The 27,609-nt window shown below is 40.9% G+C and overlaps 1 protein-coding gene across 1 annotated transcript; it reads left to right on the top strand.

Moving 5' to 3' along the window:
* Positions 1-8,217: 8,217 nt before the first annotated feature.
* Positions 8,218-26,417, top strand: orb2 (cytoplasmic polyadenylation element-binding protein orb2). The gene is made up of 9 exons (XM_028303754.1): positions 8,218-8,340; positions 12,619-12,738; positions 13,749-13,877; positions 20,980-21,092; positions 21,834-22,044; positions 22,885-22,970; positions 23,721-23,822; positions 26,150-26,254; positions 26,400-26,417. The coding sequence occupies exons 1-9, from the start codon at positions 8,274-8,276 to the stop codon at positions 26,415-26,417; spliced, it is 951 nt and encodes a 316-aa protein (XP_028159555.1). The 5' UTR covers positions 8,218-8,273.
* Positions 26,418-27,609: the final 1,192 nt, after the last annotated feature.

The following is a 27,609-nucleotide window of genomic DNA, read 5'->3' as shown; positions in this document are numbered from 1 at the left end:
AAGTTTTCAATGGCAAAGTTTCAATTAAATTGTTTAAATTTTAGAGGTAGAAAATATTGTTCAAGCAAGCGACGGTATGTCTATGGACAATCACAAAAAGCTACGTATTTTTTTCGCGGAGCGACGATCGACCTATCTCACCTCCCCAATGGTCGAAGCGCGACTGACGTTAACCGAATAGAACGCTGTGATTGGTTGCTGGTGTTCGGTTTAACGGCAATCTTGTATTATTACTCAAAATTTTAGGTACCTAAAATCGTGTGACCAACGTATTTCGCTTTCTCAATTCAAAATAATTATAAGAAGATATTTTTTTGACTATTGTGTGGAAAGTATATTTAATTACGATGATTTTAGTATATGCTACACACAAATTGAATGAAAATTGTGAATGCAGTAACCAAATGTTTCATTGCAACCGAAGGTGTGACACGATGAGAACGCAAAAAATGACCCCGTTTTTTATCGTTTCATGTGATTTTTTCGTATTATTTTTGCTTCTATTACGATAAAATTTATTTTGTATGTAGCTAAATAGATATTTTATCATCTGATTTCAAAGGTATTGTTCTAACTTATACCGTTTATGAACTATTATTGTGTGACCATCAAATTTGAGTGTAAATGAGAAGTACCCATAGATTTAAAGGTTTATGTCGTAAGCGACTAAGGGAGAAATATGCGAGCATCAGGCCTCCCCAACCCGTCTGGCCAGCGTGGGGAGTGTAGGACAAATCCTCCATTTGCCTCTGGTAAATTAGAGAAGGTCGTGCTCCTGTGGACTAAATATCATGATAATAATAGATAAATTAGCTTCTATCTGGTTTTAATTTGATCTGCAATCAAACCTTATGTTAAGTGTGTAGATACATTTTCACCAAAAAAATCTACAGGTAGGGCGACCTATTTGGGAGGTGTCTAAGAGCCCTTAAAAGGCCTATATCTTATCTTATTAAACAATATAAATTACCAAATCAGATTTCCAAACTGAAGTTGAGGAGAGTTGATGTGAAAATAACAAAATCTGATTGGTAATCAAACACAATATCCTCTCTTCTCCACATTGGTGGAAACCGTGCTTTGCAACGCGCTTTTATTAGGTCGACCTGTAGGTAACTATGCAATGAAATCTAAGAATCTGATATTTTTTTATCCACAACGAGGAAGCTCTTGGCCTGTATCTCACCTGATGGTAAGTGATGATCTGGCCGAAGGTGGAAGAGCGAGCTTCACCCGGAATCCTCAACCACGGAGGAACTGGCTATCTTACCTCTAACTGCCGGAACACAACAATGCTGTTAACATTGTTGTTATGGCGACAGACTTAGGTAAGATGGTGGTAGCTAGCCAGGCGGACTTGGATCAAGCCCTACCACCAACCAAACCGAACAGAAAATTCTGCCCCCACTGGGAATCGAATCCGGGACCTCTGCGTCTGAAGCAGGTTATCTAACCACAGAGGCGGTTAATTAAATTACACGCACTTCTAATTCCTGTATCATCATTATGAATACCTGCAGCGTGATAATATGTCCGCCACAGATTAGAGAGACCAGAAATCCGCATCACAGAAAAAAGGCACTTAAAGACACCTGCATTTTATGTATTTTCTAGAACATACCTAATTCAGTATCTACCCCTTCACACCTGGTAATCCTTTTAGCCCGTCTTAGGCTATTCTAAGCAAATCTTGTTTATTTATTAGGTGACCTACTTCGCAGCTTGTGTCTTGTAGGGTCAGCAGAAACACGTGTAGAAAGATCTTGGCTTATGTAAAACCCTTTTAATTTGTGTAAGGTGTCGGAAAATGTAATGGAAATTATATACAGGGGGTTTTTATGTTTAGTTGATCAAACAAAAAGGATTTTTCTTTTCCAATTAATATAATCGTAGTTTCAGTTGAACTAATCGTATCATATCCTACTGATAAATATTAAATGAGACGGTTTGAGAGGATAGATGTTTGATATTGTTACTCTTTAACGCAAAAACTATTGGATGTTAGTGAAACTTTATATTTAGTGTCATTGTTTATACGCCAGATAACATATCGGCTATAATTTATAACGATAAAACATCCACTTCTGAACATAGGCCTCCCCAAATTATTTCCAAACTAGCTTTCCGTCCGCGGCTTCGCCCGCGTGGATTTTTATCTGTCACAGAAAACTCTATGCCTCAAAATCGGTTCAGTGGTTTAGGCGTGAAAGCAAGACAGACAGAGTTACTTTCGCATTTATAATTAGTATAGATTGAGTATAATAATATTTACTTCCATCGTTCGTCATTCCCAATGACGTCCACGGCTGAACATAGGCCTCTCCCAATGATTTTCAATAATAGCAGCCTGCGCTGCACACAAATAAATGCTAATGGTGAATATTTTTTGAAAACCAGCCTGACCTTCTGTCAACGCAATAAAGACATGCAAACTAGCGCGGCGTGTCGTAAGGGACTGCAACCGGAGGTGCTCCATTAGTGGCGACCTCGCGATGCGAGGATAGAGGGTTATGTGTTTGTAGTTCTGGTGTTATTCTACAAATTCAAATAAAAAATCATTAGTAGTAGTAGTATGCAGGCTTCACTTATTGGGTTTTGGTAACCGTATTACAGAAGAGTCATTAATTTAATCTATACTAATATTATAAATGCGAAAGTAACTCTGTCTGTCTTTCTGGCTGTCTGTCTTGCTTTCACGCCTAAACCACTGAAGCGATTTTGATGAATAGTTTGAGTCCTGGGAAAGGACATAGGATAGTTTTTATCCCGGTTTTTGAAACAGGGACGCGCGCGATAAAGTTTTAATGTGACAGACAAAATTCTACGCGGGCGGAAAGCTAGTCGTATATAAAAAGAAGTAGCTTTGGTCGCCCTCTAACTACGCAGGCTACAAAAGCTAGTAGGTATAAAAGAATGTACCTAAGTACAGTTATAAAATAAAAATTGTAGAGTACTAACTTGATTTTAAAGGAAGCTATTAGAAACATTGGATTTTTTAGATAGATCCAATGTATTCTGTAACCTATTATTGATACTGTTTGATAGAGCTAGTGTAGCACTTTCAGGACCAGCAACCAGTTTTTCAATATCTTGTATAGATTAGAAATAACCATAATTATCGTTTCCACCCTGTATATGTTTAGATTTTATTTCATATTATTATTATTATTATTCTGTCTAATGGCAATGGTGCGAATTTACTTTTATTTCATAATTTTGCAAATACCAAATTTATTTAACAACAATCTTTCGCGCCAAAACAAAACGTCACTGTCAACACAACCACAGACCTCATCGCACACCGTGTTACAGATAAAAAACTGCTAACTAGGCCGTACTACTCATTGACGTATTGATTTTTACAGCATGGTGACCTAGAAAGCCTCGTGGAAGTACTCAAGGGTGGATATTTATAGTCTGTGGCGTGATGGTTGCGTCATGGTATTCTTATGTCATTGTGGAAAGTGGATGACTTGAATGACTATAAAGTTATTAGAAAAAAATGGGATAGGCTCACTACAGCCTATAGATCTTTTTATAAAATAGGGACCAATTTTGTATTGTTTACTTTCTTTCTTTCTTTCTTTCTTAAACTTTTTACATACGAGTGGAATAAATACTTACTTATAGGAGATGCCTCAATCGCTGAAATAAAATTTCATGAATTTTTATAATATCTCTACATTAGACATTGGAGTAAGATATTTTAATATTAAAAACCTTTTGTTGCACATAATTTGATGGAAAATAATGATCAGGCCAAAGGAGGAAGCGAGCTTCACCCAAACCCTCAACCACAGAGGAACTGGCTATCTTACCTCCAACTGCAGAAACACAACAATGCTGTTAACATTGTTTTGTAGACAGACTTAGGTAAGACGGAGGTCTCTCAGTGCACGTGGATGCACAGGGTGGCACACGAACCAATCACAGAGCTCTATTCAACGCTGCACGTTCGGTTTGCTACTTCACTTAAACAAGCATCGATTGTGAATTACGGGAGTTGGATAAGACGATGGTTGGGCATAACCAGGTGGACTTAGAACATTCTATTGACCAATAAATTGTGCTTCCACTGGGAATCGAACCCGGAACCTCTGCAGGCGGTCTTATCTCACCTCTAACTGCCGAAACACAACAATGCTGTTAACATTGTTGTTATGTCGACCGATTCAAGTAACAGTAAGATAGTTTAAGTTGGTGAAAATAAATAAATAAAACACAAGCAACAAAGCTAGAGTCTTAGATCATTCCACTAACCAACAAATTTTGCTTCTACTGGAAATCGAACCTGGGACCTTCTTACCACTAAACCGTAGAGGTGGTTGAAATGATAAAGCCTTATTGAGGGAAGATAATGTCTTTTCTCTCCGGGTATAAAGCTAATTATCTTTCACATTAACATTAATGTGTGGTTTAATAGTTGAGCAGATTACACCCGGTGCCATATTCATAGGGAGCATTTTAGGGTTGTCACACGCTCAATACTAATTATAATTGACAGACAGATAATGTAATTTCTCAGAAAATCATACATTTTCACAACAACATGATGCCAAAGTGTTTTAGCTCTAGCTGGCTTTTCCCTGCGACTTCGCCCGAGAAACTTTAGATTTTCGCAGAATAAGTTTATGGCTCCGTTTCAAAAACCAGGATAATACCAATCCTATGTTTTTCCTGGGTATCAAAATATCTCTACACCAAATTTCATCAAAATCGATTCAGTGGTTTAGGCGTGAAAAGACAAATTAACAGACAGGCAGAAACAATCGCATGTTTAATATTAGTATGATAGTACGGACTAGTAGATCTGCAAAATCCACAGCACTATCGGTCTACCACAACATTTCAAACTTCTTTATTTGGTTGCCAAAAAAGAAAAATGGGAAATTTTCAACAGGGGTTTGGCTCAGTTTTCGCCAATGCGGTATAAAACTAGGTCTCTGCAGCTATGCCTTGACCTATATTACATGAAAGAAAACAAATTAAAAAGTTTTCAAAGTGGTTTTGTGGCAAAGGAATTGCTTAGTAATAAATAAGAAAGAAGATAGTATTTCTACTTACGTAAGCATAGTAAACAACCAAGCTAAGTTAACTTGCATGCTTCTTGATGTAGCAAAACATATTGTGTACTTATTCTAACTTATAACAATTGTGTATCTACTTATTACCATGATTTATGCAACAGGGCCCCGATTACAGCTGACGTCTGCTGTTTTGACCAATCGTATCGCGGAATCGAATAAGCGCGTCTCTATTGGAGACGTTAAAAATTAGCGTAATCGAGGCCCAGGACTATCCCCACATCTCGTTCCCACCACTGCAACTCCTGTGTAACCAGGATCTACAGCTTGACCGCCAATAAAAACCCAACCAGTGAAGGTCAAAGTGTTTATTGATTTATGCAGATAAACAATTACTTATTTTATTTTATTATATTCTAACAACAATAAAAAAAAGGAAGAAACATTATAATCACCATTATCATCATCATCAGGTCATTTAGTCTCTACTGCAGGAACACGACCCTCTCTAATTCACCAGAGGCAAATGGAGGATTTGTCCTACACTCCCCACGCAGGCCAGACGGGTTGGGGAGGCCTGATGTTCGCATATTTCTCCCTTAGTCGCTTACGACATTACTTAAGTGGATTCGACCAAACAAGAGTAATTAATCTCAGAATAAATAGTCAATTTTGACATATTTCCCATACTAAAACTGGTCAATATGCCAGTTATACCAGGAGTTATTCTCAGATAAAAGTTTGGTCGAATCGGGCCTAAAACACATAGAATAATTTTAATCCTCCATACGTGCCAGCCCTAAGCAAACTTCATGCATATTTAAAATATTATTAGACTGTCATTGCAACTTATATGAGTTGATTAAAATGTATGTGACCTACTTTAGAACTGTCGCTTATTTCAGATATTTTTGAAATATCTGGGGGCACGGCAGTGCCCCCGCCAAGTCGAGCGCGAAGCAAACACTGCCGTACCATCCTTTACTGGAACCATTTCGCCGCATTTTCAGGTCCCTATTTGAGACCCTCTGGATAAGACCAGAACGCAGAAATTTTCGTCATCTAGTAAGCTATAATCACATAATTAAAATCCAAAATTTCAGGTCTGTAGGTCATTTAGTTCCGAAGTTAAGCGAAAGCAAAGTTTCGCATTTATGACACTCACTCACTCACTGATGATCATCAAAATAGAACTAGTACTTCCCATAAACTCAGAGAGCTGAAATTTGGTACAGAGTTAGGGTTTAATGGCCACATAAAGGGAAAACTATAAAAACTAGGAAAATCGAAGATTTGGAGTAACACCACATTCATAATCAATACTACTAGCGCCACACTGGCACCGTGGTGTTCGCCTGTACCGCTTACCGGTAGATGGCGCTAGCACTTTGAGTGTCGATTTTCTGCACCGCGGTGTCCAGATTTTTTTTCCTTTCTAGACTCCCCCCCGTCGATTAAGTTGAATATTGTGTAATTTGAATTTCGTCGATTTCGTTTATTATATCGTGAGGTTAGCTAAGGTTAAGTTATTAAAACGATTCTTATTCGTTGTCCATTTTAAAGGTAAGCTTAATTTGTGTTTAATATCGTAAAAAAATGNCCTGGTTTTGTACCCTTCAACGGCCAAGTCACACAACATTAACTATAATAATAAAGAAATCGCAGTAAGGAACCATAGACTTGGCACGACTTTGTCTAGATTTCATTACTTTTTAGAGATAAACAAGTAGCTCCATCGAGACTTGGCTAGTTTTTTACAGAATGTTTTTGGTGGGATTATTTTTACATTTTTGATTTTAATCGTATTTTATACTTACGCTTAACATCAGGTGATAGTAATGTTTGTGAATACAGGCGTTAGATTGTAGATCCTAGCTACAAAGGAGTTAGGAACGAGAGGCGGAAAAAGTCCCTTAATAATAAACCTCTACTCAATATTTGTTTTCATTAAAAACATAACCCTCCTTCTGACGCAGTCGGATAAAAAATATGACCTCTACTATTTACAATCCACGAATTTTTATCGGCAAACAATTTAGTTCAAGCGTCGAATTGACCACAGTTTTGGCGCGAAACACCTGCCAATGTCATATTGCAGCATCCCCGCCGACTGCGCCAAGCGTGGCGCAATGCGCGCACAGATTATACAGGATGGGTTGCGTGAGTACTTAAAAAAAAACAATTTTGGTAACGGAGGAGGTCGAATTTGAATTTTTAGCACAGATTATGTAGGATGGGCTACGTGAGTTTAAAAAAAAAATAAAACATTGAAAGAGGAGGTCGACTTTGAGTTTTTTTTAACAGATTAATAATTACTAATTAATTACAATATTCCTTTGCATATAAATTGTGGTACTGCGTGCACAGATTAAACCCCCACGCTGGATACGTGAGTACTTTAAAAAATAAAAAAGTTTTGCAACGAGTAGGTCGATTTCGAGTTATTTTGCACAGATTAAAGAAGTATTTATTTACTTACTTCTTTTTAAATCACAATGAAATCGTCATAATTGATCGAAAATGTACAAAACCAACTATATGGCATTAAAGATTACACAAATAAAATGACAAGCCCTTAATTTAAACAATGATAAGGTTTAATTTTACTTAAGTATACATACATAAAGGTTTTTTAAATTAACACTAAATCAGACAATAATTAATTATTTTAAAAAAATATTTTATATCCTAGCACAGCCCACCGAGATTAATTATGTGTACGTAATTATAATTTAACATGTTCCTTTACTTCGTAAACTTGAGACTTCAATAGAAAGTTAGAAGACTGTAGAAAGTTAGTAAATATCAAATTTTACCTGCCTAGTTCTGGTTAATTAATTACGTTATAAAACTTTGTAATTAGGACTCCTTTGAATTACCCTATCCAGTTTCCGTATCTTCTAAACTTAAAAATAAAATATTAAGATTAGTTTTGTGCTTAGAAAATCTTCAAAAATAATACACCCTGTATCTTGATTATTCAAACGAAGCCTACTTGAAATCAAAACAAAGCCGATCGTACCGCAAAGGCGCAATGTCATTTCAAGTAGGTATAACCATAAAGTATTTACACTATTTTGACATAAAACTTTTTCGTTATTAAAACAAAGTTTTAAAATTGCAAAAAAAGAACGCGCTTTTCAGTTTTTTCTCTCTCACTCGCGTAGTCCGACGTGGCGGTCCAGTCACTCGAACGTCCAAGGTAATTTTGAAGAAATTTGCGATAAATTCACCAAAGTTTGTGATATTATGTCGGTGCATACGATCCCGCTGGTTACACCTTTCATCCGAGGCCCGAGATTCCCGTACAGAAAGAGTGAGTTGTTGACATTTTGTTTGACTGTTGTTTTTGTTTTGGAAAATATTTACCAATGCATTTTCCAATGTAGCGAATTGTTTTATTACCCACGGAATCGCAATCCATAAAGTGCATGTTGAAAATTATTTGGTTATCAATAAGTTATGTTTTGTAATTATTTTCAATACCTAGGTAGGTATATTGCGACGTATTTTACTTAGGTATTTTGTGGTAATGAACAGTATTTTCTACACTTATAATGTATGGTAGGTACACAGTTACAGAACGGTATTCCCAATCTTTGCAATCTTTGCGGCACACGGGTTCGATTCTCGCAACGAGCAAATGTAATGCGACTACCCCACATGGTATTTTTTTTATTTGAAGACATAAATAGCTGGAAATTATGCTAGAGTTCGATTCCTGGTTGAGTCAACTTAAAACTTCTGTTCTTTTGTAACTTTTGTTTAAATGAAGCAGCGTTTTTACCCGAATGCGCCAGAAGGAGGGTTATGTTTTTTAGCTACTATGAACTAGAACAGCGTCACCGAACATTTTTGACTGAAAATTAATTTTATACTTTTGTTTTTCAAACGTAGCAGTTTTTTACCCGCCCGTGCCTGAAAGAGGGTTATGTTTTTAGCTACTATGAACTAGTACAGGGTCACTGAACTAGCAACTAGATGGTCACGCTCAATTTGAGGTTGTTAAATCGCAAACGAACTATAAGGTCGCGCCTTATCACCCGACTGCATAAAAGAGGGCAGTGAGTTTCCCATTTTGAGGTAAATTTCATTCATTACTTACATGAATCATAAGGGCGTTGTTTGTTAACGGACTGGGTCTTAAATAAATTTCCACACAATGCGTTCTGCGATCTGCGGTATGCGGTCAAGTCAAAGTGAACTCAGCCCACATCATGTATGAACAACATTGTCGGTCTTATACATTTTGTATTGATGCGATCTGACCGTGCGGGCACGAGCAAAGAACGCAAACCGTACCACTGACCGACACAATGTTGTTCATACATAATGCGGGCTGCGTTCACTTTGATCTGACCGTTGACCGCAGATCGCATCCTGTGACAAATTCTTGACTGCTGCCCCATCGACCGTCAGTTCTGCGTGTTATGTGATCTATGCCCAATAATGCCCATTGCTACTTAAGCTTGTGTATTGCATTGACGTAGACGTAGACTTAGTGTGGGCAGGCCCTCGACTAGGTGGACCGACGATCTGGTGAAGATCTCGGGAGGTGCCCGAATGCTGGCGGCGCAGGACAACGGTGAAAATCCTTGGAGGAGGCCTTTGTCCAGCAGTGGACGTCATTTGGCTGAAATGAACGAACACAACACCCGATGGAGGTCACAGACCATGACCTCCGCGACCTCTATCGACCTCGGAGGTCGCAGACCCTCTGATCCTCTGCTCTGTTTATGGCCTGTAAGGCTTGGGGCGTACAGGGTGTAGATGCGATGCGAACTTGGAAAAAAATTCCGGAAAATATCTTCCCACCAAAAACATTTTCATGTAAATTTTAAAACTAGATGGCTCTGCTAACTCTGTACCTTTTCTACCCAAAGTTATTAGATTCACTAAAACATAACCTTCTTTTTGAGTAGTTGGGTAAAGATTAGCCTTTATCAGCTATCTTCATCAAGATCTGTCCAGTCGTTCTTGAGTTAAATTGGCGACTGAAATTCGCTCGGGCCAAGTTGCAAATCCACGTTCAATACTTTTGGGAATTTTAAGAACGAGTTTCGTTCATTAAGCTATTTTTATAGTCTTACCTGGAGGTTACGTCTTAAAATCTTTAAAATTATACACTAATGACTTTCCGTTGCCAATTTTAGATTTTTTGTCGCGATAACGTTGAACCCTTGGCACTAACTCTACAGTCATAATATTTACAAGAGTGTAGTTTTAACCGATAAAAATAACATTTGGTAGAGTTTTGAGACTCAGGGAAGATGGTAGGTACGACAGTTTTTGTCACGGTTTTTAAAAGGGAGATGTGCACGATAGTCGTCTCTACACTAATATTATAAAGAGGAAAGATTTGATTGTTTGTTTGTATTGAATACGCTCCGAAACTATGGACCGATTTGAAAAAATATTTTCATTAGAATCCTACTAATGTAGGAAAATAATTTTCTGGTGAAGGCGGTACGAAGTTCGCCAGATCACGAAACTATTCCCACCGCTGTAACTCCTGTGTAGCCAGGATCTACAGTCTACAGCTTGATCGCCAATAAAAACCCAACCAGTGGAAGTCAAGTTTGTCCTGGGGGAAAGTTAAACTCACAAAATAAGCTAGTTCTAATATTGTAGATCTCACTGTGCCCCCGACCTATCAGATTGTAACGATGTTCGCAGTCGCTCCAAAATGTCCTGTCTCCCAGGATCTGGAAAATAAATACGGATTCTAACATTCGAGCTAGCTTGTTCGGTTTATAGGGACATCGAGACAAAAACGGTTAGTTCAGTCTTCTTTGTACAAATTGTTTTGCTCTAGCATTTGAAGGCTTCGTCTGTGTTTTTCGATATTGATAGCAAAATTCATTTTGTAGTTTTTACGCGAAAAGGAACATGACATCTCTCGTTTTGTCTACAAGATAAATCCACAAGGTGGACCAACAACCTTATAAAGGTAGCAGGAAGGCGCTGGATGCAGGCCGCTACCAACCGATCCAATCAGTGGACGTCCTGTGGCTGAAACGATGATGATGACTCGAAGAATTCAACAATAAGTAGTGACTGTTTCTTGCACTGCTTCTTCTCAGCACTGGCCCATTTATTGTCCTGAAGCAGTGGTAGGGTTAATACTGGGACGTGTAAAAGTGCTTTTAAAGCCTATTTGCAGAAATAAGAGTTTTGAGTTTTTATTCTGCATTCCTCAAGCTCTGAATGGATGAATCAATCCTCAAACTATAGTTTAGACAATCGTAGCAAACATTGCGTAAGAAGTGAATGACATTTGGACACAGTACTCTAGGTATTTGGCGGTCGGCCAGCTCGCAAATATTTGCTAGACGCACAGTCTACCTTTCAGGTTACTCATGCGCATTTCAATGACTTAATACAATAGAATAACGTACAAATTGCTGCCAGATTATTAAAAATGATTGGTTTATCTATAATTTGCCGTCCAAACTGACGGTTGACTGACTGAGTTTCTTCCGCCACTTTTTCTCAGCACCTGCCCATATGTTGTCCCGAAGTGGTGGTAGGGCCAGCTATGTTTGGGACGTGATCAAGTGTCCTGGAAAGGGTAAGGTACTGAATAAATATTAGATTTGATTTGACAAATGTTGGACGAATTGCTCTGCACTAAAATACAGCTTAGGAAAGCATTTTGTTTTGGTTACAGTCATGTTTTAAAAATAGTAGTTTGATTGAGATGTTTTCGTATTGTCTCATTTGTAACCTTGTTTGTGAAGGCCAAGTTTGTCCCGGGAGAAATATAAACTGTCATTGGACCCGCAACGGGATTAATCTGAAGAACATAGGAGTTTGAAGTTCTAAAGGTTACCAAGGACAATTACGCCCGTAGTGACAAACATTACTATGAGGTCTCACAGTGCGCGGACGCTCATGGTGACACACGAACTAATCACAGAGCTCTATTCAACGCTGTGCATTCGGTTTGCTGCTTCACTTAAGCAAGCATCGTTTGTGAATAAGGGCGTTAATTTCACTGCGGATCCTGGGATAAACTTGGTTGGGTTATTGGCGGTCAAGCTGTAAATCCTGGCTACCCAGGAGTAGCAGTGGTGGGAACAAGATTTGGAATAGTCCTGTAGCCTTATTCACGTAGCAAAACTTCAACAACATGCAAGCGATTACATCGCTGGAGTCACTTTTCGTATTCACGTGTTAATCGCCGATTTCGTTTTTAGAGTAGGCGCACACCGTTGATTCTTAGTTGGCCGATAGTTGTGCCCGATTTTAAATTGTATGAAGAATCTGCCAAATCAAATCGGCGTAGTGTGCGCACTCCCATACATGCCCATACTGATCAACTGCCCAACTAAACTATCGGCCGACGAAAAATCAACGGTGTGCGCCTACTCTTAACTACTCTTAAGCATATTTAATCGTTGCCTCCGCGGTATTCACCTATTTTGAAGTTTGGTTCAAGTGATTAAACGTCAAATGACAAATCGCTGAGTTTCGATCCTATCGAGTAATCGTTCTATCGAAATGACACGTGAATACGGATTTAGAACTGTTTTTACGACTTTAAACTGGTTACCAAAGACGAGTTTTAACGCCGATTCTCCCATTGTTGCAGGCAAGTCGCCGTTCTTTCCCGGCGTGGAGGAGGCGGCGGTGGCGGGCGGCGCCGCCGGCGCCGGCTCGCCGGCGGGGCCCGACCAGGCTCAGGATGTCGTCTCGAGGCTCAGCGCTGCCGGTGAGTTGAGATATTGAAGCTCTAGGGCAGTGGTTTCCAAAGTTGTCTAGGCTACGACTCATCTAATACAAGTTCCCAAACTCGGGACCCACCTATAGGAAATCTCGCCCGCTGCCCAGCGGTTAGATCGGTAAGGTGTGTCGTTCTACAGGCAGGGCCCACTCAATGTGGGTCGCGACCCATAGTTTGGAAAACCCTGCTCTAGGGTCTTAGAAGGGACGTAGATAGACGTCCATGCGCGTATAATATAGATAGTTTAGTCTTTAGAGCTATGATACCAATCGCATATGGTATGGAATCCTGGCATGGCCAGGCGGAGATGTGCGGAGAGTCTTATCATTTGTGCGGAGAGGAGAGTCTATTCATCGGTTTGTGTTCCCGTTCCGCCCCGTTTCATTCTGCTACTAACAGCACTATCGTTTCCTCGCGCCTCATCTCTGCCTTGGTGGGAAACGGGCCTTAGACAACGACCTCCTGTATCCTATACATCATCATCATGATGCTTACTATGCAAATGTACCAACTGTTTTTGGCTGGCGAAGCACGACCCTCTGTAATGATCAAAATCCTCCCTTTAAATAGGTAGGGTCGTGGTGCTCCTGCTCTGTTAACGTTTTATGCCGCAATTCCCTCTTTTGCATCTAGTAATTAGAGGGCCCTATAGTACATACTATAGTTCGGTCGCCGAGCACGTAGAATTTCGTCCAATGACCTCAAGCTACCCATCCTTAGCGCTCGCGCGTATTTAAATTGCTGCTGCGCTCGCACACTCACTGCTGCCGTCCGTCGCACAGTCGCGACAGCAATATAATTACGCCCGAGGGATAAGGACCAGACCAGAGGTAGAATTGTGTAAAGCAATCGTAATCATTTGACAGTTCATAACGTACGATTATTCTGTCAAACGCTTTAACTGACTTTATCGTACGTTATGAACTGTCAAATGATTACGATTGCTTTACACAATTCCACCTCTGACTTTAAATGACCTGATGATTGCTTCATTGCAGGTCTTTCGATGTGCGTGAGTGCACTCGGCTCGCCGGCGCGGTCGTCGCCGGTCTCCGCCGGTTCGGAGCACGGCGAACGGTTCAGCCGGAAAGTGTTTGTCGGCGGGCTGCCGCCAGATATTGATGAAGGTAGGTTTAACCATAGGCTAAGGCTGGGTTTGTGATCGAATCAGAAATGAGGAGATCCGCAGGAGAACCAAAGTAACCGACATTGCTCGCAGAATTTCTAAAATCAAGTGGCAGTGGGCGAGGCACATAGCTTGTAGAGACGATGGCGGTGTGGGGCAGGAAAGTGTTCAAGTGGCGACCACGGGCTGCAAGACGTAGCGTGGGCAGGCCTCCTACTAGGTGGACTGACGATCTGGTAAAGGTCTCGGGAAGAGCCTGGATGCAGGCATTTTGGGAAACCTTGGGGGACGCCTTTTGTGCTAACAGTGGACGTCATTTGGCTGGAACGAACGAAGTGGAGGTTACAATAACCCAATGGCCGATTCGAAGGTCCACAGTTCGATTCCCGACGACAGCTGACTGGATCTTAACGCCGGATTGCTATAATCAATCCCAATCGATATCTATCTATCTATCTAATCCATATCTATCCGTCAACAACTGTTTCTTTTCGTGGTTTTCGTAGTTTTTGACAATATTCAAGCGTTTTATTAAACTTCGAAAATTATGGATACTTGATCGAAAACAGATTGAAATTGGACAGTTTTCGGACGGATTTGGATTGATTATAGCAATCCAGCGTAAACGAATGTAGAACGGTGTCTGGGCGACTTGAGTTCCGAGGAACACTGCTTCAAACCCCGCCGAGCTGGACTGTTGCGGTGAACCCACTCGTATAGATCGTTTCATCCACGAAGACGCGCCCCACCATTCTTCCGCTAATGTTCGAGTGTTATCGGTACACGCTAAATCACCCATGAAGCACACGCACACTACAATAATGTCGCTCGGATTGCTCGGTTGAAACCCCGCACCCCGCGCGAAATCGACAAAAAAATTGGTGGGGCGCGTCTTTTTTTTTTATGTGACAGGAGGCAAACGAGCAGACGGATCACCTGTCGCCCATAGACACCCGCAGACCCCCAGGGGCGTTACAGGTGCGTTGCCGACCTTTAAGGTGAAGATACGCTCTCCTCTTGAAAGCTTGCAGGTCGTATCCGTCCGGAAACACCGCAGACTTCGTGGATGAAACGATCAACACAAAATAGGCTTAGTACGAATAGTTAAAAAATACAAAAGCGTGCTCGTTCGAACCTTGTCATCAGATCATCACTTACCTAAAGCGAGTCACATCTTGTAGAACATGTCTAAGTGCCCTACATCAGGGGTGGCCAACCGGTCGATCGCGACTATTAGTCCAGTCGATCGTGGCAAGGCAAAAAATACTACATGATTGTGTACTAAACTATGCTGTTTCATTTAAGATTTCAAGAAGTATGTAAGTGGTATATCGCCCAAGGTTTCGTTAGTAAACAGTTGGATCTTATGTCTAATCAAGTTGGCCACCCCTGCCCTACATTGTTAAATGGATACGCAACCAAACACTATTGCGACCTGGACACTGCGTAGAGCTGTCCACGCTCTATCTAGGTCAATAAGGGGCCGTCCGGGCCCGGCGTTGTATGTTCGCTTACAATCTGCTACCACACGTAGATCCTTGTTTCACCCGTATTTTGTGCCTTGAAAACCTACTACGTAACCCTTATTGACATGCTGCCCCTAAACAAAGTAGAGTTTAGGTACAGGTTTAGAATACATTTTCATCAAAGATAGAGAATACCATGATGATGTGAGAATTCGTGAAAGTCGAAAAACTCATTTTCTTTTTGCAAGTAGGCTCTAAAAAGCACTTTTACATGTCCCAGTGTTAACCCTACCACTGCCTCGGGACAATAAATGGGCCAGTGCTGAGAAGAAGCAGCGCAAGAAACTCATGTCCGTTTTCACCATCAATCCCTAATTTTTAAGTTAACAAAATTCCTGTTTAGGTGTTACCACCACCACTAATACCACTTAAAAATTAGGGATTGATGGTAAAAACGGGCATCAGTCTCTTATTGTCATCCTCTTTTTTAAAGGTTTACAGTTCTTAAAATATACATAGAATTGATGCGAGCTAGGATGAGATTGGAAATCGCTTCATAGAGCAAAGTAGCTTATATAGGTAGCTAAATAAAAAAACGTCTAAGTGAAGCGATTTCAGAAATAAAAAAAAATACAATTTGTCTTCAGTAGAGTCGCTTCCTAACTCCCTTACCTTACCCCTTAACTTCGAACTCCTATGTTCTGCTGATTAATTTCGTTGCGGCTCCAATGACAGTTTAATTTTCTCCCGGAACAAAATTGGCCTTCACTGGTTAAGTTTGGCGGTCAAGCTGGCTATACAGTAGTTGCAGCGGTGGGAACAAGTGGTGGGAATAGTCCCGTTTCCATCGTACAAATTAATATTTACTTATCGCGCCTGTCAGTCTGCCAGCCACACAATTTATCTCAGTGATCCTGAAGATTACATATTTAGGTCAAAGGCTCGATGTAGACATAGCATGAAGAGAACAGTAAGGCTGTGTTTCCTGAAAATTTTAATTCTGTTTTTGTTATGGCGAACGATCTTGACCAAGGTTTTTTCCAATGACTTAAGTATATGTATAATAGGCATTACCTTTTCACATTTTGATTTTGGTTTAAGGACAGTAATTGGATTCAGCCGTATGTAGTCAGTTTTTTGACTACACCATTTTTTGGCTTAGAGCAATAATTTTTTGATATAGACTATCGACAACGACAATGTGTCTAGTGCATTTTGAGGACCATAAAGTTTGCTGTCAGCGAATAATATGCGAATTAAAATTTTGGGAAAAAATCGTAAGCAACTCTAGGTCAAAAAAGTCCCATAAAACAGTCTGGGGAGAGCTCTCGGGAACCTTAGCAAATTTAATTTGTCACAGACGTGATGCCGTGATCTGGTTGCCACAGACGTGACGTGATCTGTCCTCCTTGGGGAACTGCATGCGTTGTTCTGCAATAAAGTGTCTTGGAAGGCACATTATTTCCCTAGGGTAGTTTGTTCTGACAATAAAAAATTTAGCAGAACAGTTTTTAGGCCTGTATGATGTAGATTTTACACTCGATACAGATTTAAAACAATAGTCAGTTTCTTGCGCTGCTTCTTTTCAGCACTGGCCCATTTATTGTCCCGAAGCAGTGGTAGGGTTAATACTGGGGCGTGTATGTGCTTTCTAAAAGCCACCTTGCAAAAATAAAATAAGTTTTATGAGTTTGAATGCTACAGTTGATTTTAAATATTGAAATTCAATCAATCAGAGCCTGAAATCCATGCTATATTTTTGTTTAATTTGTCCCCAAATATAAGACATTAAAATGTCCTTTTAAGGATACCTTTAACTTTTATTCTTTCATAAATAAGTGGCAATTTTTTCTTGAAATTTCGTTAAAATTTCTGGTATGACACATTTATCAATGGTTACATTGTATAATATGTATCATTAGCCTATATTCATATTAGCTGATTAAAATCGTTTATTCTTGTAGTTATTGTTTTGAACCGGATAAACAGTTAGGCCCACAGATCGATCAAATAACACAAATCTACATGTTACCTACTTGGATCTATGATTAAACTAACAAGGGTAACATTTTCAATGAATGTCCTAAACAATATCTCGGATAAAGTATAATGACAGCTTCATAAACGTCTCCATCTTATCTCAAACGGGCTGGCTGCTCTCTCCAGCCTCTGGTGGCCTAGTTACACTCCCGAGGCTCCTACAATGTCTGATTTTATCTACCCTGGGGCGGAGGCAGCATTGTTTTAAAATAAGTCCCGGATAGTGACGTCACTGTCAGCGCGTCAGAGCTTTCCGCCGGGAACTGGGTAGATGTAGGTCAGATGATTGGTCTGTAATGAAGAAAAGCGAGTTTAATAGTAAGGGGCTGGTATTCAGTTATTAGGTAGTACGCTATCACAGAAAATGACGCCCGCATTCATAAACGATGCTTGCTTAAGTGAAGCAGCAAATTGAATGTACAGCGTTGAATAGAGCTCTGCGATTGGTTCGTGTGTCACCCTGTGCGTCCACGCGCACTGTGAGACCTCATAGTAATGTTTCTGAATACATGCGTGATTTTTTGTCGGACTGACTATGCTGAGTATAGTCCAACGATTCTGAAGCGTCAAGTGGCCAAAATCAAAAACTGAACCCAGTATTGATATTGGTACCACTGGTCATATGGTTGTCGAACGTGGCAAAAATCGGAACTTCCACCTTCGGCCTGATCATCACTTACCATCAGTCAAGCGAAAGGTCACTGACTGACTCACTCACTCAATCATCACGAAATCTCAAATTACAAGTGCTAGGAGTCTCAAATTACAAGTGCTAGGAGTCTCAAATTTTGCATGGTGGTTCCTTTTCGAACGTAGGTGCTCACTAAGAATGGATTTTACGAAACTCCACCCCTAAGGGGGTAAAACGGGATCCACGCGTACGAAGTCGCACGCGGCCGCTAGATATTAATGTTCCTTCAAAAAAGTACTACATAATTAATATGAAACCTACTTTAACTGCGTCACGCGTCATGGGAATAAGCGTATGCATGGAAGGTCACATTTAATATTAATACAGGTCAATTACGTTCAGCAATGTAGTACAATCTATAACAGTAGCGGGACTATTCTTTATCGTTCCCACTGCAACTCCTGTGTAGCCAGGATCTACAGTTTGACCGTCAATAACCCAACCAGATTGAGTAGTTCCGGGGGACTACTGTCTTCGTACCTGAAACTTAGAAATTATTTCCTACCTCTCGTTCCCACTGCAACTCCTGTGTAGCCAGGATCTACAGCTTGACCGCCAATAACGCAACCAATGAAGGTTGGATAGTCCCCGGGGGATTACTGTCTTGGTTCCTAAAACTTTGAATTATTTCCTACCTCTCGTTCCCACTGCAAGTCCTGTGTAGCCAGGATCTACAGCTTGACCGCCTATAACCCAAACCAAGGAATGTTGCGTAGTCCCGGGGAATTACTATCTTGATTCCTAAAACTTTGAATTATTTCCTACCTCTCGTTCCCACTGCAACTCCTGTGTAGCCAGGATCTACAGCTTGACCGCCAATAACCCAACCAGACTGAGTAGTTCCGGGGGACTACTGTCTTGGTTCCTGAAACTTTGAAATATTTCCTACCTCTCGTTCCCACTGCAACTCCTGTGTAGCCAGGATCTACAGCTTGACCGTCAATAACCCAACCAGACTGAGTAGTTCCGGGGGACTACTGTCTTGGTATCAGAAACTTAGAAATTATTTCCTACCTCTCGTTCCCACTGCAAGTCCTGTGTAGCCAGAATCTACAGCTTGATGCCTATAACCCAAACCAAGGAATGTTGCGTAGTCCCGGGGAATTACTATCTTGATTCCTAAAACTTTGAATTATTTCCTACCTCTCGTTCCCACTGCAACTCCTGTGTAGCCAGGATCTACAGTTTGACTGCCAATAACCCAACCAGTGAAGGTTGAGCAGTCCCAGGGATTCCTGTCTTTACGCGAAACGAATTAGGAGGTTTTCTAAGTATAATGATATCGATTTTCTTCCATTTGCGGGACTATTCTCACCTCTCTTTCCCACCGCTGCAACTCCTGTGTAGTCAGGATCTACAGCTTGACCGCCAATAAAAACCCAACCGTATGAAGATCAAGTTTGTACCGGGGGATAGTTAACTGCACTGTCAATTGATTTTCTTCCAATAATAGGGTAGTAAATATCATTTGATATTTACTTCTGATTAATTTTGTTGCGAATCCAATTTGGCCTTCACTGGTTGTGTTATTGGCGGTCAAGCTGTAGATCCTAGCTACACAGGAGTTGCAGGTGGGAACTAGAGTTGTTAAATAGTCCCGTTGTACTTCTCTATTACTCTCAAAGATAAAATTATTGTGTAAGCCTACTGCATTCCCATATTATTATAAAACCAATGCATTGTCTGTTTGTTCCCCGTTGCCTAGCAACTGCAAGGCTTTCAAACTAATTATTGGCATCGCTAATTTAGTAATTTACCTATTTTCAAAAGAAGGTTAACTATTATTTGATGCTTCTATGCCGATCAATTTCCTTGAGCATTCAAGGTTTTTTTAATTAATTGATTATTTAGGTAGTATTGTTAAAATCGATAAACTGACACGGAAAATAAATGCGAAAACACAATTCTTTCCTACTTTCTGTCTAAACTACAAAGTACTTATATCTACTTTGTCTAAGCACTGCCTAAAACTAAATATTGCTCTCGTTTCTTCAACTAAAAAGATCTTCAAATGGCTGAACAGATCTTAACAGATCATCTTTGAAACAAATAACGCATCAAAATCTGACTATTCGTTTAGGCGCTACGATGCCATAGACAAACATAGATAATGACTGTTCAAAACTGACTACTTTCCTAACACTAAAACCTTTTCTAAGGGTTTCGCTAAACCTTTTCGAGATTTCACCCCATATAATTAGTTTGTTTTTCGATCAAATTAAATGTAAAAAACGCCCCTAAACTCGGGTCGGTTCCCTAACAGATTGTATTTATGGAAATATTATTATGGTCACACCCTTTAGCAATTCTGCGGACTATATCGGTCACTTTGGTTTTCCTACGGGTCTCCTCATTTTAATTCGATCGCAGGGAAACTCCGAGCATAGCCCGCGCCATCGCCCCTTGGGTGATCTGGAGCCTTCTTATGAGGCCCATACTCATAGTAAGCGACCACGTCTCAGATCCATATACCATTACTTCTTCTTCTTGTCGTGTCGACATCAAACCTACACAGCGTCGGCCCAAAACTCCGGCACAATAATGGTATGGCGTTGTCAGTATCTGCGTGCAGTTGTTTGGGCACGCAGGGCACGATATCATGTGCTTCGTCGACTGGGGAACAAAACCACACTTGCACTCCAAGTTTGAGCCATCCAAGAATCCCCACCTGAACAGATTGTCCTTACTACGGCCGACCTGCGTCCCAAGTCTATTACTATACTGACTCATGACCATCTAGTGAAGGTCGCGGGAACCTGGATGCGGGAAACGTATGACCGGTCGTCATGGAAATCCTTGGGGGAGGCCTTTGTCCAATGGACGGCATTTGGCTGAAACGAACGAACCCTTTAGATTGACCATCGCATCATTTGACCACTGGACCATGATTTTGTACCTTGTTCCAGACGAGATAACGTCGTCATTCCGGCGCTTCGGTCCGCTGGTGGTGGACTGGCCCCACAAAGCGGAGAGCAAGAGCTACTTCCCGCCGAAGGGCTACGCGTTTCTACTCTTTCAGGTAAATACTATCGTTTTTAAAACTTTAAAAACTCCGCTACGTTATTTAATGAGTTTTTAATGAAAAGTGGAAATAATGAAATCTGAATGGTTATTCAAAACACTATATACACGCTCCGCTCTGCTTCGCCTTGGCGGAAAGGGCCTAAGACAACCTGCTTCAAACCCAGAGGTCCCGGATTCAATTCCATAGCAAAATTTTCTGCTCGGTTTGGTTGGTGATAGGGCTTGTTCCAAGTCTGTCGCCATAACGTTAAAGATAGCTAGTTCTGAAGTTGAGAATATTCCGGGTGACTACCACTTTTGAACTGATTGTCACTTTTCATCAGGAGAAATGCAGGCCATGAACTTCCTCGTTGTGCTTTAAAAGAAAAATAATGTGTCGAGTAGAATACTCTAATTGACCCATTAGAGCCAGAGAACATAGGTTCTGACATAGCACTGCAAGCATTCCTCAGTACTTATCTAAAGCCCGGTCTCCGAGCACGTAGAATTTTGTCCAATGACCCCAAGCTAACCATCCTTATCGCTCGCGCGTAATTATGTTGCTGTTGCGCTCGCACACTCACTGCGGGCTCCCGTCGCACAGTCGCGACAGCAATATAATTATGCGCGAGCGATAAGGATGGGTAGCTTGGGGTCATTGGACGAAATTCTACGTGCTCGGCGACCAGACTATAGTAGTGATCGCAGCGCTATATCGGAACATACCCCTTATAAATCCAATCAATATCAATTCCAGGACGAGAGCTCCGTAGCGGCGCTGATGGAAGCCTGCATAACCGACGAAGACAAGCTCTATCTGTGCGTGTCGTCGCCCACCATCCGCGACAAGCCGGTGCAGATCCGGCCGTGGAAGCTGGCGGACGCGGACTTCGTGCTGGACGCCAGCATGCCGCTCGATCCGCGCAAGACTGTCTTCGTGGGTGGCGTGCCGCGCCCGCTGAAAGCTGGTAAGTGGCCCTTAGTGAGAGTCCAGGTCTTAAGACTCCTCCCAAGGTCGTGGAGAGTCTAGAAGATGCAAGAATCTCCGTCGGAAGACTGCCTGGCTTTTTAGGCGGCGTGACACCCCCGCTCAAGGCTGGTGAGTCTCTTAACAGGAGACTGCGTGGGTGACGGAATATTCGAGACAACTGGAGTGTCCCTTAGCAACAGCCTAGAAGCCAGACCGCTCAACGCACCAGGAGTGTCCCTTAGCAACATAGTCGGAAGATTGACGATCAAGCCTCGTGAGTCTCTAGCTTAAGGCTGACGAGTGTTTCTTAGCAACAGCCAAGAGACAGTACGCTCATGGCTACCAAGTGTCCCTTAGCAACAACCTAGCCTAAATCCAGACTGCTCGAGGTGGAGTTTCTTGGCGTAGAAGGCGCAAGAAGTTCCGTCTGAAGACTGTCGCCCAAGCCTCGTGAGAGTCTCTTATCAAGAGCTTTATTCTTCTCAATTTAGAGACGGCTGACCAAAGCCGCTCCGAAGAATCTTTACAATGACGCATCCAGGTGCTTTCTGCAACCTTCTGCATGATTGATGGGGGAGATGGAATCCAGTAGATAAATATTCATCGGAAGACTATCGCGATGGCGCTCAAACTTCTGGTTGCCTTCGTCTTTTTTAGAAAAATTGAAAAGAACCAAAAGAACTGTTCGAAGAAACAGGAGAAAATAGATTTAAGATTTTCTTTTTTCTTGTTATGGTTTTGATATTTTGTGTGCCAAACAAGTATTTATTTCCGTTTCTTTGCTAACTTCCCTAATACAATACAACTGAAAACTCAACCACCATTTCTCGTTTTCCAGTGGAGCTGGCGATGATAATGGACCGGCTGTACGGCGGCGTGTGCTATGCTGGCATCGACACCGACCCCGAGCTCAAGTATCCTAAGGTGAGCTAACTGTCTTTAAGCTACCATCATCATCATTTCAGCCACAGGACGTCCACTGCTGAACATAGGCCTCCCCCAATGACTTCCACATCGCACGGTTGGTAGCGGCCTGCATCCAGCGCCTTCCTGCTACCTTTATCAGGTCGTCGCTCCACCTTTTGGATGGACGTCCTATGGTTAAAGCTATCAGTCTTTAAGAATACGTTTTTCTCATAATCTTTATTTCTGTAACAAATCAAAACTGCACTGTCCATTTTGGAAGTATAATGGTTCTTTCATAAGTTCGGGTAGGGGTGAACCTTCTAAACCGGGGGGTCCAGGATATTTGGCAGGATCCCCATCATTTTAACACTGAAGGACTTTATATTAAGTAGGGTGTAGGGCATACCATTTCCAGGGTAGAAGTTGCCCTCCCCTGTCATTCTCCTGGCACCTTTGTTGAGGGACAAGACCTGACTACAGTCGCACCATCCTCGTGAATGCAAATGCGATAATCCTACCGCTTCAGGACTCACCACTTGGCGCCACTGTCTTAGCCACTAGCAAGAGACAAGACCTTACACTACAGTAGCGCCGACTGGTGAAGAGGCTAACAATAGTGACCGAGTTTCTTGCGCTGCTTCTTCTCAGCACTGGCTCATTTATTGTCTCGAAGCAGTGGTAGGGTTAATACTGGGACGTGTAAAAGTGCTTTTTAAAAGCCTTTGTGAGTTTTTACAACCTTCTAATAATGTATGATTTGTTTCACAGGGCGCGGGTCGCGTGGCGTTCTCGAACCAGCAGTCTTACATCGCGGCCATTTCTGCGCGCTTCGTCCAGTTGCAACACGGCGACATCGACAAGCGTGTTGAGGTAAGTTTCACCAGTCGACTTGTGGGACTTTTGATTGGAAATTTTTGTTTTATTGTTTGTTATTTTCATTCTTCGACAAAATTATTTACGTAACTTATTCCGACTCAGTTTATTCAAATTAGAATAATTTATTCATTAATGAAACAAACTATTCGTATTTGAACAAACTATTCATAGAAAGTATTCGAACTTGAATAAACTATCCGAATATGAATAAACTATTCGTATTTAAACTACTTATTCTATTTGAACAAACCATTCCAATTTTAATAAACTATTTGAATTTGAACAGACTATCCATAAATGAATAAACTAATTACATTTGAATAGTAGGTAGTAGTTTATATTTGAACGAACTTATTGAATTTGAATGAACTTATTGTGAACGTCAGAATGGCGGGTGTATGGTCACAGAATTGAATAATATAAATATAAATTTTTAATACCTGAGATGTACCTTGGTGTACCTTTAGTTATTAATTTTGTACCTCCCTAAAACGGGAACAATTACAATTACAAAATGAGCCGCCAACCTGATATCAGGTTGGCGGGTGTATGCTGAAATTGGACGAAACAGGTAAGTTATGGTTTTCTTATATTTATCATTATTTAGTACCTCAGATGTACCTCACAATAATATGTAATTATAATTAAAAAAATTATGTAAAAATAATAAACCAAATGCGACGAATAATTACCGAGAAAATCGATACGAAAAATTAGATGTCCACCATTTTTTTGATGGCCACCATTTCTTATAACAAGTTAGAAAGTTGATACTGACACAGATAATACATACCGTAGTATTTTTTAAGTCTGTTTTTTATGGCACGCACACTTTTGCATTTGCCAATGCCATTAATTTGCTAAAATCAAAAAGTTAGTATTGATAGTAGCGCCCTCCTGTAAATGTCAAAAATAAGGTTGTCCAACGTGCCAACAATCGGAACTAGTAATCGGGACATAGTCTTCTTCTTCTAATATTATTTTTTTCTTCTTTTCATCTCTTCTTCTTCATCTTCTATTCTTCTTCTCATCTTCTTCTGTTTCTTCCTCTTCTTCTTCGACTCTTCATCTTCTCACGTTCTTCTTCTTATTATTATCTTTTTATTTTTTTGCCTTATATCTTTTTATTCTTTTCTCATCTTTTTATTTTTTCGTCTTATTTCTTCTTATTTTACAAATCAGAGAAACAGAAGAAGGACAGGAGAGGAAAAAAAGAAAAGAATAAAATTTGAAGAAGAGGAAGACGATGTCTCGATTATTAGTTCCGATTGTTGCCACGTTGGACAACCTTATTTATGACATTTACAGGAGGGCGCTACTATCAATACTAACTTTTTGATTTTAGCAAATTAATGGCGTTGGCAAATGCAAAAGTGTGCGTGCCATAAAAACAGACTTTAAAAATACTACGGTATGTATTATCTGTGTCGGTATCAACTTTCTAACTTCTTATAAAAAATGGTGGCCATCAAAAAAAAGGTGGACATCAAATTTTTCGTATCGATTTTCTCCTTAATTATTCGTCGCATTTGGTTCATATTCATTATTTGTGAGGTACATCTCAGGTACTAAATAATGATAAATATTAGAAAACCATAACTTACCTGTTTCGTCCAATTTCAGCATACACCTGGCTCATTTTGCAATCGTAATTGCTCCCATCTTAGAGAAGTACAAAATAAATAACTAAAGGTACACCAAGGTACACTTCAGGTATTAATTAATCGTATTTATTTTGTTAATTTCTATGATCATACACCCGCCATTCTGACGTTCACAACTTATTGAATATGAAAAAAATATTTGTAGTAAATTAATTGGATTTGAATAAACTAAGTATTGAATAAACTTCTTGAAATTCACTTAACTTTTTAAATTGTCTTATTATTACTTAATTTTTAAATTTGCAACTGTCCACATTGCATGCCGTGGCAGCCTTTAATTAAGACAACTTAGTTCTAAGCACTTTTAGTTATAGTAATTCCATGTATGCGTGTTCGTCTTGTTGGTTGTCCTAATAAATAAAATAAATAAATTCGTGGTGAACTTCATTATACAGTGATGCATAGTTTTTATGTCAGCTAGCACCATTTCAAATTGCTCCAACTGTCACCTTCAGAGAGCTGGGCAAGGTTGAAAAACAGCGCAGCCCGGGACTTGCTCTCGAGGCAGCTTGAGCTGAACCTCATGGCCTTTTGTTTCCTGTATTTAATTTACTCTAGTTTTAATTTTTAATTGTAACTTTTAAATTTTGGTTGTGGGAAACAATAAATGATTTTTATTTATTATTTATTTATTTATTATTATGATGTTGATGGCAGGTGAAGCCATACGTGCTGGACGACCAGATGTGCGACGAGTGCGCGGGCGCGCGCTGCGGGTCCAAGTTCGCGCCGTTCTTCTGCGCGAACGTCACCTGCCTCCAGGTGAGAGAATTATTTACTTTTACAGGACGATTCCCACCTCTAGTTCCCTTTACAGGACGATTCCCACCTCTAGTTTCCTTTGCAGGACGATTCCCACCTCTAGTTCCCTTTACAGGGCCATTCCCACGACTCGTTCCCTTTACAGGACGATTACCACCTCTGATTCCCTTTACAGGACTATAGCCACCTTTCGTTCCCTTTACAGAACTATTCCCATCTCACATTCCCTTGACAGGACTATTCCCACCTCACATTCCCTTGACAGGACGACAACCACCTCTAGTTCCCTTTACAGGACTATTCCCACCTCTAGTTCCCTTTACAGGACTATTCCCACCTCACATTCCCTTGACAGGACTATTCCCACCTCACATTCCCTTGACAGGACGATTCCCACCTCTAGTTTCCTTTACAGGCCGATTCCCACCTCTCGTTCTCTTCACAGGACGATTCCCATCTCTCGTTCCCTTTACAGGGCGATTCCCACGACTCGTTCCCTTTACAGGGCGATTCCCACGACTCGTTCCCTTTACAGGGCGATTCCCATGGATAGTTGGGGGTGGATAGTTGGGGGTGGATAGTTGGGGGTGGATAGTTGGGGGGGGTGGTTGGGGGTGGATAGTGGGGGGGTGGAATGTTGGGGGAGGGGGGGAAGTGAATTAAGCAACTATTTTGGGGGGAGTTGGGTAGTGGGGGAAGTTGGATAGTGGGGGGGGGAGATAATAGTGCGAGGAGGATGGATAGTTGTGGGGGAGGATAGTGCGGGGTGAGATAGTTGAGGAGGAAGTGGATAGATGGAGGAGTGGATAGTTGTGGAGGGGTAGTTGGAAGAGGAGGTGGATAGTTGATGGGGGAAATGAATAGTTGCTTTGGGGAAGATCAGTAGTTGATGTAGGGAAAATGGATTGAAGGGGAAAGGTGGATAGATGAAGAGGGAAGATGGATAAGTGAAGGGGGTGGATAGTAGGGGAGTTCGAGACGCGTTGATAGTTGAAAAGTTGTATAAGTAATATAGTTCAAACGTTTTCGGTAGTTAGAAAGTTATACGTAGTTACCACAAATACAACCAGAGTTATAAGAATGGTGAAATCGATTCACGTCAGAAGATTGGTCGAGGGAGTTGACTACCCCCTTTTTATTACCCCCAACTACCCGACGCTGCCCGTCGCTACCCGGTAATATCGCTGCCCTCCCAAAAGACAGGTCGTGAGTTGAATTATCATTGAAAAATCACCCTCTTGTAACTTAATGTACCTTAACTTTTGGATCACTTGATCAACGCATAGCTAATTTTAAATCTAGAACAATGTTGCCAGTCGTTAACAAAAACTACCAAATTAGTAGAAATATTTATC

Source organism: Ostrinia furnacalis, unplaced genomic scaffold, assembly GCF_004193835.3.
Source record: "Ostrinia furnacalis isolate ACB-3 unplaced genomic scaffold, ASM419383v2 OfSCF0111, whole genome shotgun sequence".
Classification (NCBI taxonomy): domain Eukaryota; kingdom Metazoa; phylum Arthropoda; class Insecta; order Lepidoptera; family Crambidae; genus Ostrinia; species Ostrinia furnacalis.
The sequence above is the reverse complement of the archived record's forward strand: the minus strand, read 5'-3'. Positions and strand labels throughout refer to the sequence as shown.

Excerpts from the sequence above, each read along its gene's own strand:
- orb2 (XM_028303754.1), top strand. The coding sequence starts at position 8,274 with ATGTCGGTGCATACGATCCCGCTGGTTACACCTTTCATCCGAGGCCCG. Across the intron at positions 13,878-20,979 it reads GCCGCCAGATATTGATGAAG|ACGAGATAACGTCGTCATTC; the intron begins GTAGGTTTAACC and ends ACCTTGTTCCAG. Across the intron at positions 22,045-22,884 it reads GCCGCGCCCGCTGAAAGCTG|TGGAGCTGGCGATGATAATG; the intron begins GTAAGTGGCCCT and ends CTCGTTTTCCAG.